Genomic DNA, 15,772 nt, shown 5'->3' with positions numbered 1-15,772 from the left:
GACTATTAAAGTTTTTCACACTTGCAATAAAATATTTGCTGTTTATGTTTAAAATAAAAAGTCATTAAGGTATGCTGCTTATGTTTATTCTATTTTTTATTTACACGAGTTGTGTTCAGGACTTTTCCTCGTTGACAAATGTTGCAATAGAAATTTGCAACATTGCTGTCCGGTGATTTTAAGGTAGTCGCTGTTCTGGATTTATGTATAAAATAATTAAACAAAAGAGGCGGCAGTGTGGTCTAATGGTAGAGCGCCAGACTCGTAATCTGAGGAACCAGGTTCGAGTCCACTAGAGCCATGTAAACATGGAATGTTTTTTCCGAAAGATGCGCCCTCCGTGCAAGATAGGCTCTTGTGCGGAGCAAACTGGGCTCCGTCTTTCGGAAAGAGACGTTAAGCCGTTGGTCCAAAGGGTTAAGTGAGAGGAGAAGGGGTAGTATGGCATTTCGGTGGACAAAGGTCATTTATGAGAAGAGTTGCCTATAAGTGCGATAAATTTTTATATAAAGCTATTCAGTTAAGAAATAATAAACTCATTAATAAACTTATCTATCTACATAGTATTTCAATGAAGACTGCTCCCAGAAATATTCCGTTCATTGTCAAAAGGTGGCCTTTGGTTGCTTCTTTTAGACACAGTCTATATACCTGGACTTTTCATCCGGTGTTTTCGTATCCCGATAGATTTAACTTAGTTTCTACTACCTTTGATGTAGAATCGGGTATGTTAGCTAGAGATAACGGATCGCCTAATCAAGCGTTTATTAATCTTATTTCCTTTCACCGATCCTCTCCAGAAGAAGTTGTCATTTACACTGACGGTTCGAGATTTGAGTTAGCGGGAGGAATCGGTGTTGATAGTTCCGTTTGGGTCCTACAAGCTAAATTATTGCTTAAGTATAAACTGAATGTTTTGTCTAGCTCATTTACAGCAGAATGTGTGGCTATCTCTAAGGCTATCGACCTTATGTGGTCACAATCATGGAACTTTGTTAATATCTGCACGGATTCCCTTAGCGTTATTCAGGCGTTGGCGAATGAAAATCACGATTATAAGCTTTCTCCGCTTATTCCGGACTTAAAAATGAAGCTGTCATTGGCGGCTTGCGAGAATAAACACATTAAATTCTCCTGGTGTCCGGCTCATAAAGGGATTCAGGGGAATGAAGTGGTTGACAGAGCTGCCAAGGAGGCTGCTACTAATGGAGTCTTCCTGGATAACAGGGTCTCGTTTAAGGACGCGCTTTCGTATAATATAAAGATTTACGAAGATATTGATGCCCAGTTTTTGAAGGATATCGATATAGGCACGGGAAAGTATTACATGGAAAAATTTTCAGATATTAAATTAAAATCACTTAAAGTATAGAGGTAACCGTACTGATATTTGTATGTTAATTCGTTTAATTACGGGATATTCGTATGTTGGAACCACAAAGTTTAAATTCGGTTGGATTGATTCCCCCGGTTGCTCTTGTGGGGAAGAATCACAGGACATCAACCACGTATTCTGGGCGTGCCCTTTGTATAATGATGAAAGATCTATCTTGATTGATGGCCTTTTTAAGAATTACTTATTAGCGCCTTTTTCAATGGAATATTTGATTGGTAATTTGGATGTTAAAATAATTAGATTGATTGTTACTTTTGCTAATGGCTTGAATCTTGGTTTATAATCTATCAAGTCGCAGAGAGCTCTCTCCTTAAGATTGCGTGACTTACCGGGAGAGTTCTGCGAAGCAGTAGTTACTGTATTTCTAAGAGGGCGCCTCCGACCCAAACAGAGGCTCCTCTAGTGTATAAATCGCCGTGGTACTACGACTCAAATTGGAGTCGGAAATCCATCGGGTCAAAGGAAAGGAAAGGAAGGGGTAGTGTTTGCTACCTGGGATTGGATGAGAATTGAATAAAGGGTTGGAAACGTCCCTACAAAACGCCTTGCAACCCTGAGGGGAGTCAATAAACGTATTTAATTAATTTAATTTAATTAAACAAAAAAAATAATCGATGTTTGATATGTTACAGTTACGCATACTACAAGACTATAAAGACAAATTACTATTCCTTGAATTTAAATATTATAGTTATTAAATTTTATCAATGCATAATTTTATAATCGAATATTATTATAGTAATTTGTCAATTAAAAAAAATTAAGTATATTGTACAAAATTAGAAAAGAAAGAAAATTTAAGATAAGCCGTTTTCGGTCAAAGCGGATCTTGGTGCTTAATAATATTTCACAATATCAATTATTAAATACATTTTTCAGTTTTACAGACTGCGTGCCGATATGATTGTCGGACCTAAAACGTACTTTTAAACTGAAGTTAGAAATCATATTTCAAATTAATGTGATTGTCAAATTTAATAATGATGTTACAAACATCTGAAAAAACTGTAAAGAACTTATTGCGAAAAATATACCCTGGCTGGGGTTTCAGTTCAAAATCGCTCAGTAAGCAAAAGAAACATCCATAACGCATTATGGACGGTGCTGATCGACCAAATACCGAAATAAAATATTTTTTCGGTGTGTGGGCATTTTTATTGTCCACAACGCGATGTGCACACTTGAGAAACGTCCATGACGCGTTCTGAATAACTTGAAATGCCCACAAAGCGAATTTACTTGAGGACTTATAGGAATATGTAACTTACCTTTTTTTTTTTTTTACTTGAAAGTAGGTACACATGTAGGCGGTTTATTCCCTTTTAGCATCTTTTCCCGTATTACTATCGTTTTCTATCAGCTTCCTCAGACGGACGATTATCGTGAGAATCAGAATTAATTACTTTATGTATGTATGTATGTGTGCATCTAGAGCGAGCAATTTTGTGAAAGGATATATTTCAACGAGTGGCCGGATTCCAGTCTCGATCGCAACGTTAAAGCGTTATCGTGACAATGATGCAAAAGTCGATAATTATATAAAATTGAAATTGTCTTCCGCTAATGTCAACATGGTTACTAATGTGAAAGCTAAAGTAACGGCTCATCGTGCGAACCTCATAGCCGAAGCTTATCATCACTCTGTGCAAATAATTTTTTCGGCTTTTATCGTGCGATCGACTTCAGCGAGAGTTTATCTTCTATTCATGCGAAAATAGACGTGTCACTTGAGTTGGAAAGAGACCAGGAAGAAAGAGGAGAAAACAGCGGAGAGTTTTGAAATTTTAAGCTAATTCTGAGATTGTTACGACAGAGAGTTAATTTTAAAAGTATTGAAATGACTTTAAATAGAATTAATTTATTAAATCAGTTCTTTATACTAATAATGACTAATTCGTTATCTTCTTTGTTAGATTGTAAACACCGCGATGTTCTATTTCTTTCTCTTACAATTCTTGGACGAAGATAGATAAAATAGACGTTATGCATCAGCTGATCTCTAAATCTTTAGAAGCATGTAGAATCGCTGCAATGTGGAAGAAATATGTGATTGAGAAATTAGAGATAAATTTTACTTTTTGTAAAAAAAAAACTGCAAAAATTATTTACTTAGTTCTTTTAAATTATTTTTTGCTTCCTCATAGAGGAAGCTTTGTTTTCGTAAATTTCGTATATGAACCTTTGATTGCGTATAAAGTTGGGTCTAGTCAACCAAATTTAAAAGAATTATATATGAAATAGGGGTAGAAGAAACCAAAGAAAAGATTGATTGAATTTGGCGATGATTGGTAAAGGGGTTCTTTTTTAAAAAAATTTTGAATTTTTGTATAAATGTCCGTGGTTGCTCTAACTTTCGTAAATATTGAGATATCGGGCTGAATTTTTTTTTAATCGATAGAGTATCATTCAAGGAAGGTTGGTATTGAATTTCGCGATGATCGGTAAAGGTGTTCTTTTTTAAAAAAATTTTTGAATTTTTTTAGAAATGTCCGTGGTTGCTATAACTTTTGCAAATTTTGAAATATTGGGCTACTTCTAATTTTATTATATTCTTCAGTCTTTTCTACCCCTATTTCATATATAATACTTTAAGATTAGGTTGATTATCGGTATATCTAATAATCCGTAAAAGGGTTTTTTCTTTATAAAATTTTGAATTTTTTGACGATCGGTGGAGGAATTACCGATTTCTGCTTAAAAAGTGTATAAGATGTACATGTAATTTTATATAGAGTATCATTAAAATAAAGTTGTTTTGAATTTTGCAAGGGTTGGTGAAAGGGTTATCGATTTTTGCTTAAAAAATGTGTAAATTATTTGATGGATAGAATATTATTTAAGGAAGGTATTGAATTTGGCGAAGATCAGTGAAGGAGTTACCGATTTCTGCTCAAAAAGTTACATGTATTGAATTTGGCGATAATCGGTAAAAAGGTGTACATGTAATTTTATATAGAGTATTATTAAAGGAAGGTTGTTTTGAATTTTTCGAGGATCGGTGAGAGGGTTACCGATTTCTGCTTCTTTAAGCCCGGCCTGAGAAAGGAGGAGGGTTGGAGTGGGCAGTCTTAGTACCCACTCCGTAAAATTAATTATATAATTTTAATATTGTTTGAATATTGTTTAAAAACATAAAAACATACAAACATAGCAATATTGTTATAAGTTTTCAGAAATATATAATGAAATAATTCAATCTTACATTTTTCACTAAATAAAAAATTGAATTATTTTTAAAAATATTTCCAATAAAAAGATTTTTTTTTAAATTACAATAGAAAATAATCCTTTCATCGAACACCAAAATCAACATCAACTTTCTTTTAATAATACTCTCTTTAAAAAGAATACATCCCACTATCTCAGAAATTGTAAAAGAGCAACCAAGGACATTTCTAACAAAATGCAATACCATCTATTCTTTATTAATACTTTATTTATTAAAATATATGCACCGGGTTCTAAAGTCCAATAGGATGACACCCAGGAGAAAATAAATAATTATTACGATATATGACCAATCGCGCGAAGCAGGTTGTGCTTTTGTTCGGTCGATTTAAACTATGATTTGAAAGTTTTAAAGAATTATAATTTTATTAAGAGTTTGAAACAATCAATAAAGCTTATCACAATAAAAAAAAAAGTGTGCAAGTAGAAACTTGCACATTGCTTCCTCATAGTTTTTAAGTGTGCAAGTAGAAACTTGCACATTGCTTCCTCATAGTTTTTAAGTGTGCAAGTAGAAATTTGTACATTGCTTTCTTATAGTTTTTAAGTGTGCAAGTAGAAACTTGCACATTGCTTCCTCATAATTTTTAAGTGTGCAAGTAGAAACTTGCACATTGCTTCCTCATAATTTTTAAGTGTGCAAGTAGAAACCTGCACATTAATTGCTTCCTCATAGTTTTTAAATGTGCAAGTAGAAACCTTTGCTCACAAAGCTTCCTCTATGAGGAAGCCAAAACAAATAAATACTAATAATAATTATACATCGAATAAAATAAAAGCTTCCTCATAGAGGAGCTTTGTGAGCAAAGGTTTCTACTTGCACACTTAAAAACTATGAGGAAGCAATGTGCAGGTTTCTACTTGCACACTTAAAAATTATGAGGAAGCAATATGCAAGTTTCTTGTTAAGAATGAGAATCGGGAATAGCGGACTGTCGCGCCGCGCGGCCTAGTGCCGATCGATTTAACTGCTTCGGGCGCGGAGCGTCGACACTGACTATCACGCCGGCGCGGCGGTGCGTGATCGAACAAGCGTTTGCCACGCGGTGTACTCGTCTACGTAGCGTATTCACTGTCTGTCTGACTAGAAGCGAGGAACCGGCGTTGTAAAATTGAGTCGTTAATAAAAGGACCTTGTTATATTGAGAACTTTGTCGAATCGATTTCGTAGTTTGGTTGCGTTTGCTCTACCGTCGTTCGCGAATGTGTGTGTGCTTTCCTTCCAATCGAGAGACAAACGGTTTGCTTAAAATCGTTTGAGAGTGACGAAAGGCGAAGCGTCGTGGAAAGAACAGGAGCCATTCCAGGCAAGGAGAGAAGGGCGCTACGCCTCGCGAGGCAGCTCGCGTTTCCTTACAAGCATCACTATAATAAAATAAACGCTGAGAAAGACGTGCTCCGGGTAGGACTCGATCGTTTCTCAACATTTCTACTTGTTTTATTGCTTTTTACGTACATATATCCGGACAGAGATTTTAAAAAAGAAATATATATGGATATATTTTAGATATATTTATACATATTATTTTTATATAAAAAACATTTCACCGAGAATATACATATTGTAGTTATTTACAATATTTGTTAATACCAAAATAAAAGAAAAAAAAGCTGATTGAAGCAAACGTTTTTAATTTATAGATTAGAATAGGAGATATACATCCAATACATAAAACATTCCCACGTGAGTGTCGTAAGTGTCGTGAATGTAATTTACGGACGTTCTATGGGACGAGATCTTAATAAAGTCGAGTCATAAAATTGCATCCCCTTGCTATTTGAAGAAGTGCAGTACGCAGCGTTTATACTAAATAAATACACTACTTTCGAGTTTTTGTCTCAAGCCGTAATTACGCAAGTGCAGTAAACACAATCGTACGGGCAATGAAAGCCGAGTAATAATAAAGTAATATATAATACGGACTGTGCGCATTCGCGATTTAATACAACAGTCATTCATAATGGATAAACAATTGGAACAGAAAGTGAAGCCGAACACTGACATGAAGAAGAAGAAATTGGAATACACCAAAATTTGCGAAATAAACATAATAAGAATAATATTGTCCTGACAAATGCACATAAAAAATAAAAAATACAGAGAGAGTATAATCTGCGCACAATTACGCATGAGCCGCGAGTTATATTTGTAAATACGCAAGCTACATAATACCGCAAAATCATTTTATTATTATTTATCCATTTAGAGATGCACTTTTTCGTTTCATTAATCGTGTAATCTTAATTGCACCAATTATAAAATTTCAACGAAGTTGTTTCTAGAATTCTAAAAGAAATTTCGCAATTTTATATATGCCGCTTGCAATTTACGAACAACAAACTCATAGATTTCAACGTCACAAAATAAATCGATGCCCGTTACATAGGGTCTAATAAATTCTTTAACAAAACAGTAAATGCAAGGATAGTCGATAAACTGAATTTTACATTTCAAACGAATTACACTTTTTTTTATATTTTATATATATTGGAGATCTCTAATTCCAATATTATTATCGAGCTGCGTATGTTATTCAAACCCGGAAAGATCGTACATGTTTAGACTTCCGAGATGCAATCAATTCTCGGCTCGTTTGTTGGGAATGTGCTTGCACGCAGCTCGCCGCATTGAATCAACCAATGGAAATAATTCAAGCGAAAGAACGAGAGAGCTATACCAGATGTTCCGTTATAGAGAGCTCGTTCTCATGATGTTCCCCTTCACACTTTACGATTTAATCGCAGATAAGTAGAATTTATCCTCCCTTGAATATGGGATCGGAGAAAGAGACCTTCTCGCAATTTTCGTATATAACCGGATGTTAACACATTTACTTTCGAAATCTTCCGTATTTCTACGTCGCACGAATTACACTTGCTTACTTTCACATCAAGGGTACTTTTTGTTTGTTATATCCAAGATTAGTTGCGGGAACCGCATTTTGAGATATATCTCATGGATTAGACATGAAGACGTGGTAAAATATACCAAAGTAATAAATGAATTATGATTAGATCGTTCGGTTTTTAATAATTATTTTCTCAAAACTATATTTCTCATTTATAAGATATAAATCAACGATATAACTCGATCATTTATAAGATATTATTAATGGCAAAGTTGCACAAAATATTGACTTTTTTAAAACCATAATTAAAATTCAGAGTTTACTTACGACTAGAAAAAAGTCAATCAAAATGTACCTATAAAAAAAAACAATAAAAAAAAATGATCCGAAAATAATCCAGTGATGAGAAAACGAAAGATAGATAGTTTTGCCCTTTCAGTTCGCAACTGCAACTTTTCCTATAAAGCAGAGGGCAGAAATCGCCGGAGATTGTGATATTCCTATTAGACACTTTCCTTGGAAACTCCAATACTAATTACCCATTATTTTATTTATTTTTAATATTACGTCATTAATATTTACATATAACTTAATCTCACAACTATAATTTTATAAATGGAGTGAAGGACGTTGAAAAGTTGCTTATAGAGACTAGAAATCATTCAGCATAAACACAATATAAAACATAATTTCGTACATAAAATACAACGTGATGTAAATAAAGAAAAGATTCCAGTACGGCGATTTATACGAGAACATATTATTCAAAATTAAAAGGAGATGCAGCAAAATTTAATCTTTGCTTTGAAGTAATTGATTATAGATACTGTGATTATTATAGATTATATATGGTCACTTTGCGATAAGAAAGTAAGATTCCCCTCGACGTCAAAACGCTTGACTCCTACTCTTCGAAAAGTTGCCGAGTACTTTACATCCAATTGATGTTAATCCTTCTGTCTGTGTGTCTATCCTAGATATTTGTTAATTTCACGTTACTGCGTATTATCGAGCGCCGTCAAGCTCTCTATCGAACGAGAGTCATCGATTGGCCGAGGTGGCATGGACCTCTCTAGGATCAACCAACTAGGCGAATTGCTGCGCACAATAAATGAAATAGGAAACAGGGAATAGGGAACAGTTCAATATTAACATATAAAACTCATTAACAAATGTAATTCATTAACACAGAAGAGGAACAGCGCTAAGGACAGTGATAAAATTTTATTCTATATTCTGTATGCCATGTGCACAATGGATATGTTAATATTAAACTGTTCTCTATTTGCACTTATTGTGCGCAGCCTTTTAGGATATACGACGCTGACGCTGATGCGCGCGCATGGAAAGATCGATAATATCGATCCTTATCGATTAGAAAACCCTAAACAAAAGGGGAACACGTGGCTGCGTAGCAAGTAGGAAGAAGGGAAGAGACACTTTCCTTCCGTCTATCGTAGTGCTTAGTCATCCTCGAAGAGTTTTGTCCTGTATATTAAATTCATTGAGTAAATTTTAATTTCGGAGTTTCGTCTTGTATATATATTAAATTATAAATTCATCGCGTAAATTGTGATTTCTACTTATTGCGGACAACGTGGATTGCCGAAGAAACTTGTGCAAAGAATTATTCACCCATGAAATAGAACCCAATACAACCACGTGGTTATCGTAATTGCCTCTGTAAGTAAAATAAATTTATATTTCTCCACCTCAAGTCTTTGTAATCTTGCAAATCTTATAAGTACTTTCCCTTGGTGAGATGGTCGTAAAGATTTATCAGTTTTCCTTCAATTTCCTGCCCAAATTTCTTATCTTAACATTAACTGTTGAACTTGAAATTTATTAGAGCCCTGTCAGCCGAAGGACGCCAGCCGCGACAGGTGTGAGTTTCCAATACAAAATTCTGTCTGAACTTGAAATATAAACCTAAAGACAAATTAACGGAAATGCGGAAGGAGGGAAAAAAAACACTTTCGATTTGGGATTACTTTACAATAATAGACGAAATGCGGATGATGTGCGACCGTTGTGATGATACATCAAGCATACCTCCAATGCGTGTGATGTGCGACCTTTGTGGTGAAACATTAAGCATACCAATTATCCGAAATACTCGCTTGGAAACAATTCATGAGTAAGTATACATTAAAAATTTTAATAAAATACTAAAAAATATAATATAGATAGTAATAAAATGTTGAATAGCTGAAGAAAATCTAACGGATACAAATGTTAATCAAAGCATTTATATATAATAATTATTTTATCAATTATAATCAAAATTGCGTGTTTTCAATCGCAATTCCATTTGTTGGTTCTATGTAATATTTGGGTCTTAATCGCTTCTATAAATGTTGGAATAATAAAATCCTTAAAGTGGTAGCTTTGGCCTCCAAAGGAGTAGGGTGTATAATTAGAACTAATATCATTGTATTTCTTATTTTTCTTTAATCAGTCTACATAATCAAGCTAAATGTAAGAAAACCAGTTCAAGTTCAAGCAGTGATTCAAATGATACGGACAATGATACAGATATAGATACGACTATAAAACAGATGAAACGTCAGGAAGACTCAGAAGCATCAGGAACAAGTGAAGAAAAAAGTAGTTTTTTATTCTGTTTTGTGATTTTATCTTTAATTATTATCACTAATTTGCATTTATAAATATCTTGATTATCATATGTTATAAGTAAGGATATAATCGATGTGTCCTTTACATTTTTCATGAGTGTTACATAAGTGCATTTTTATAATGCGTATGATGTGCGACCGTTGTGATGATACATCAAGCATACCTCCAATGCGTGTGATGTGCGACCTTTGTGGTGAAACATTAAGCATACCAATTATCCGAAATACTCGCTTGGAAACAATTCATGAGTAAGTATACATTAAAAAATTTAATAAAATACTAAAGAATATAATATTATAGATAGTAATAAAATGTTGAATAGCTGAAGAAAATGTAACGGATATAAATGTTAATCAAAGCATTTATATATAATAATTATTTTATCAATTATAATCAAAATTGCATGTTTTTAATCGCAATTCCATTTGTTGGTTCTATGTAATATTTGGGTCTTAATCGCTTCTATAAATGTTCGAATAATAAAATCCTTAAAGTAGTAGCTTTGGCCTCCAAAGGAGTAGGGCGTATAATTAGAACTAATATCATTGTATTTCTTATTTTTCTTTAATCAGTCTACATAATCAAGCTAAATGTAAGAAAACCAGTTCAAGTTCAAGCAGTGATTCAAATGATACGGACAATGATACAGATATAGATACGACTATAAAAAAGATGAAATGTCAGGAAGACTCAGAAGCATCAGGAACAAGTGAAGAAATAAGTAGTTTTTTATTCTGTTTTGTGATTTTATCTTTAATTATATCACTAATTTGCATTTATAAACATCTTGATTATCATATGTTATAAGTAAGCATATAATCGACGTGTCCTTTACATTTTTCATGAGTGTTACATAAGTACATTTTTATATTCTTATAATAAAATAAAGGAAATAAAAACAACCACTGCATGGTTTATTTTGTAAAAAATTATCTCTTATATTCCGGCAATAAGATAGATTATTTATCATTTATCACTCCTATACAAGACACTAGACAAAAAGAAAAAAAATTATTCATTCACCGATTAAACGGTCGAATTTTAAAAATCTTTGGATCATAGACGACTCTGAGTAAAGTATTTTGAATATATGAAAGCCTCGGATGGTCTTCAACCTGTAATAAAGATAATATGTTTCAAAATACTTTTTATATTTAATGTGCGTTATTTTATAATTATTTTAAAATAATTTTTTAATAAATAATTTTTAACAAATAATTATTATATTTAACAAAATAATCTAAACATTTAGTAAGTAACAAATTCAAATGTTATGTCTTATATCATAAATTTTGGTAATTATGATACACCAATAACCTTAAAAAATAATTCAATACATAAAATAATATAGAACAATATAAATATCTTTTTACACCATCTCAAATTCTCTTCAGTTGAGACTTGCAAGCAACCTAAATAATAAAATCATTATATTAGTTAAAGTTCTTTTTTTTCCAAAATTTCAGGTTAATGAAAACAATAATCAGTTAGCAAATACTATACATAAATCATGGCACTCATATCTTAATACATAATTAGTTAAACCAAGTAAAAGTAAATTCCCTACTGTGATTAAACTGGGTGGAAGTAGCGACAGGATATGATGATTCTTTAAGCTCGTTAAAAATAAATGGATTATGGTTTAATTGTTTAGTTTGTAATAATTATATTATCAGAACTATCAATGATAAGATATATTGTCAAATGGCAAAATTAGAATATTGATTTTCTTTTAAACAATAGTTAAAATTCAGAGATTATTTAAATAAATGCGTCAATCAAAATGTAAGTAATTAAAAGAAAAACAACAGAAGAGAAATAATCCAAAGTTAATCCTGTGATAATAATCTAATAAATCATTATTATTATTATTATTATTATAGTAATTTACACATCCTTGCATTTAAAAAGTGTATTAAATATTTATATGTGTGTAATATTTGCAGATTATTGAACAACTTCACTTCTACATACTCCCACACACATTTATACAAGAATGCATCTATGTATGTATATAGATGTTCGCGATTCAGCGTGCGGCAGACCAACGAGCGATGTCGTTCCACGGGTGGCGCGCTTTCAGGCGCAGCCGTCGTACGAGTCTCTCGCTTGTGGGTCACCGACAATGTAAAAGAATAGGAAGTTTTTTATACGACAAAGAAAGGGTTTGGAGTCGCTAAATACCGTTATACCGTAAAAGTTATGAGCCACGAGATTTTGTAAATCCTAAAAAAGTATTTTAAAAATTTTCTTTCCCAAATTGAAAATTGAATATTTCCCGAAGATCGTACAATATACCTGACAATCTACGGCATTTTTACTCGGACTTACCAGAAAATGCATATAAAGCAAAATATAATAAATATGGTAGCATATTATCTTATTTAACGAGATATTGAAATTTAAGAAGACATTTAAAAATATATCATGACTTGATAAACCAAAGTCAACATGAGTAAGTACACAATTAACAACTTATTAAAATACTAAAAATTATATAAAATTGATGTAATGATAAAACAATTAATAGCTAAAGAAAATTGAGCGAATAAGAGCTTTCATAAAAAACTACGGCATCTATAAAAAACTATTTGCAATTCCGATCATAAATGTGCCTTTCCAATCTTATTGTTAGTGTAATAATATTTGAAAAAATTTAAATCATTTATATTCACATTTTTTATGCATTATAAACATATATAAATTTGACAATATAGGTATACGATTCGTATTCGAATTATCTGGATTCAAAATTTTCGAATAGTTCAGATTCGAATCATAGAAATTCGAATTGGAATCGAATCGAATATTACCCGATTAGATTCGATTCCATTCGTAGGTATTCGAATAGTTCGCACGTCTCTAATAGAAAGCTCGTAAGACTGATTAATTAAACCTAATAAATAACCATTATTTTGTTTATAAATAATGTGGTACAATTGTCCCCCTTTACTGTTACAGTGGTCCCGGAGATTAGGACGGAGAATAGGCGGAGGTTATCTGCCTATCATCTGTTTAGCAACAACAGTGATTGCTACATGCAAGATCAGTCTCGCGGGCGGCCACTATAGTATATAGCCATTCGTCACGACAAAAGATTAAGCGGTTAAATGCTAATAAAAAATTATACACGTACGCGCGATAATTTTATATCTAGCGTCATTGTATAACATACGTGCACATTATGCCGTCATTTTCTAAATTGTATTTTTTAAACCTGCGTCATTCTTTCAAACGTGCCTTAGCCGCTCGGCGCTATCTGTCAATACATGCGAGAAAGAGTACAAAGGAAGAATCAGAAAAAGAAGGCACAGTTCAAATGTCATCACGCTATGGGACCTAAAGGGACTGTATATAAAAGCCTCGCCGTGCATGGCTTCGTCAAAAAGAAGTCGACGTCCAAAGCAAATAAAGTGCTCGAGTCGTACGGAAAGACGAAGCTATGGCATCAAAAATACTTGTGGTACTTGTAATGGTCAGCATCATCGGTTTGATTGTACCAGAAATTTCAGCAGTGCCAACATGTGAGTAACTAAAACTTCTTGTGCTTACAAGCATTGTTATTCCCCAGACAACACGAATGTCTCAAATCAAATTGTGTTCACTGGGTTATCAATATCAATCGTTTAAGCCTTTATCCAGGTAGAACAGCAAGTCACAATAAAATCAAAATAATGTCAAAATGACGGGAAAATGAAGTTATTTTGTCATTTTACCATCATTTTACCATCATTTTGACGTTTTTTGACCTTATTGTAACTTTCGTACCTGAATAAGTTATGCTCAAGCGAAATATGTATATAGTTACCTAGTTGAGAATTAATAGTTTTGTTTTCATCGTAGATTATTTTTTTGGTGGTCAGCGAAAATGTAATCCGGGCAAATGGTACCGTGTTGAGTGTATTTACTGTATCTGCACTGAAGCGGGCACAGAAGACTGCAGGGATGAATATTGCGGGTATTTCTTGCCAGGTACCAATACGTGGGTTAAAACGCCAGTAGTTCCAGTACCTGATGATTACTGGCAATGGTGAATATAAAAACTGCTATGAATTTAATATTCTAAAGTGAGAAAATAGGATTTGACAATTTTTATATTATACTGGCATGATATAGTATTGTGCATTAATTGTTATACAATCATACATCTATGTATTTCTAAAAGTTCAATTGCTTTACACGATTTTTGGTTAATCTTTTTTATTTTTCTTTCAGATCCGTATCATTGATGGTGAATGTACAAGAACGGGTTTATGTAATAATCATAAAATAAAGACATAAAAAAGTAAAAAATCCGTTAAATATACGTACTCTTCGAAAAACTATAATTCAGGTTACCTATATTTTTGTATTTTACTTTTATACAAAAGTTTGTACAAAAATAATAGTATTACAATTATTTACAGTTATATCAATTACTTATTTAAGCATTCTTTGCAAATAAACTCCACGTTATGTTGCAGTACACAATTATTTTGTATATCTTATGGTAAACATGAAGCTGTAGTAATCGTATAACTTTCGTAACATTTACTTTCTTCTATATTACATAGCTTCATATTTACAATAAGAAATACTAAATAATTATTGTATATATTGCAACATAATGTGGAGTTATTTGCGTACAAAGAATACTTAAGCAAATAATAAACGTTGTTTTATATCTTTGTTATAACTGTTCAAAAAAATGTATATAAAGAACTTTAAATTGAGCTAAGCAGAAAAAGAAATTATGATAAAAATTTTATAAAATTAAAAAATCTTTACACGACAATTATATAACAATTCTCTTAATATATACCTCGAATTTCATCCAAATAGATAGTCCCTTTAAGAAATACCGGCCCTATATTTTCGAATTGCAAAATCTATATCTAATAATATAAATCTACTCTCTAAAAGTCGAAGAATGAAATACCACTCAAAACGAGTAAAATGCAAGTGTAACGAAAAGTGAATTGAGCCTGTGCACTTTGAGTAATTCGCCACTCTGAAAAAGAGTTAAATTGCGCTTTATAAATTGGAGTTAACTCGCACTCCATTTGAGTGAATGAGCACTCTTTTCGAGGGCAGTAGATCAGTGTCCATAGGAGTGAATAATTATCACTCTACAATTTTGAGTGGAAAATTTCACTCTGTTAGAGTCATCATCAGTCGATCTTTAATGAATCGTGATTCACTATAGCTTTAGTCGAGATCGTATCACTCCGGTAGAGTGATACCGCTCTAAAAATTTGAGTGAAAAAATCACTTATGAGTGCCCGCATTTACTCAAATTAGAGTGACAACCCTCTCTTTCGGAGTGACTATCGCAATCACTCAAATATATTAGTGGCAAAACCACTGTATGAGATTTAGAGAGTATGTATTTCTTTTTCTTCAACTTGACGCTACAATTAATTGCTTCGAAACATTCTTCTTCCCTCCTTTTTTTCAATGAAGAAAAAAAAAGAAGAAAAACGCTTCAAAACATTGTAGCGTCAAGTGGACCGCAGTAGTCTATGTCTATATTGTATTTCACAAGCGGCATTCACCAGTTCACCTTCAGCTTCAGACCTCGATAATCGCAAGAAACGTAAGGTGGGCTTCCGTGACTCGGGATCTGTCGAGGAACTACGATTCTCGAAGTCGAAATGGTCGAACAGGTCGAAAGAGCAATTAA

At 32.8% G+C, this 15,772-nt stretch overlaps 1 protein-coding gene and 1 long non-coding RNA gene across 6 annotated transcripts; one reads left to right on the top strand and one right to left on the bottom strand.

Annotated features, from left to right (window-relative positions):
* The first annotated feature begins 5,648 nt into the window (after positions 1–5,648).
* On the top strand, positions 5,649–14,884 carry LOC139783029 (uncharacterized). 5 transcript variants are annotated; one of them, XM_071722154.1, is made up of 8 exons: positions 5,649–6,076; positions 6,266–9,610; positions 9,932–10,080; positions 10,208–10,358; positions 13,072–13,242; positions 13,356–13,634; positions 13,954–14,140; positions 14,326–14,884. In XM_071722154.1, the coding sequence occupies exons 2-5, from the start codon at positions 9,423–9,425 to the stop codon at positions 13,085–13,087; spliced, it is 504 nt and encodes a 167-aa protein (XP_071578255.1). In that variant the 5' UTR covers positions 5,649–6,076; positions 6,266–9,422; the 3' UTR covers positions 13,088–13,242; positions 13,356–13,634; positions 13,954–14,140; positions 14,326–14,884. The 5 variants fall into 5 exon arrangements, 2 of the variants coding, with proteins under 2 accessions (XP_071578255.1, XP_071578254.1); XR_011721091.1 differs by having other exon boundaries at positions 6,266–9,156; positions 9,323–9,610; positions 9,932–10,358; positions 13,072–13,634; XM_071722153.1 differs by having other exon boundaries at positions 13,072–13,634.
* Positions 10,836–14,001, bottom strand: LOC139783030 (uncharacterized). Its single transcript, XR_011721094.1, has 2 exons — positions 13,919–14,001; positions 10,836–11,225 (listed from the first exon to the last, which is right to left on the bottom strand). It is a non-coding gene; the product is annotated as an uncharacterized lncRNA (long non-coding RNA).
* Positions 14,885–15,772: the final 888 nt, after the last annotated feature.

Source organism: Temnothorax nylanderi, unplaced genomic scaffold, assembly GCF_030848795.1.
Source record: "Temnothorax nylanderi isolate EJ_2023f unplaced genomic scaffold, tnyl_v1.0 TNYL_tig0463_pilon, whole genome shotgun sequence".
NCBI lineage: Eukaryota > Metazoa > Arthropoda > Insecta > Hymenoptera > Formicidae > Temnothorax > Temnothorax nylanderi.
This window is presented reverse-complemented; position numbering and strand designations above follow the sequence as displayed.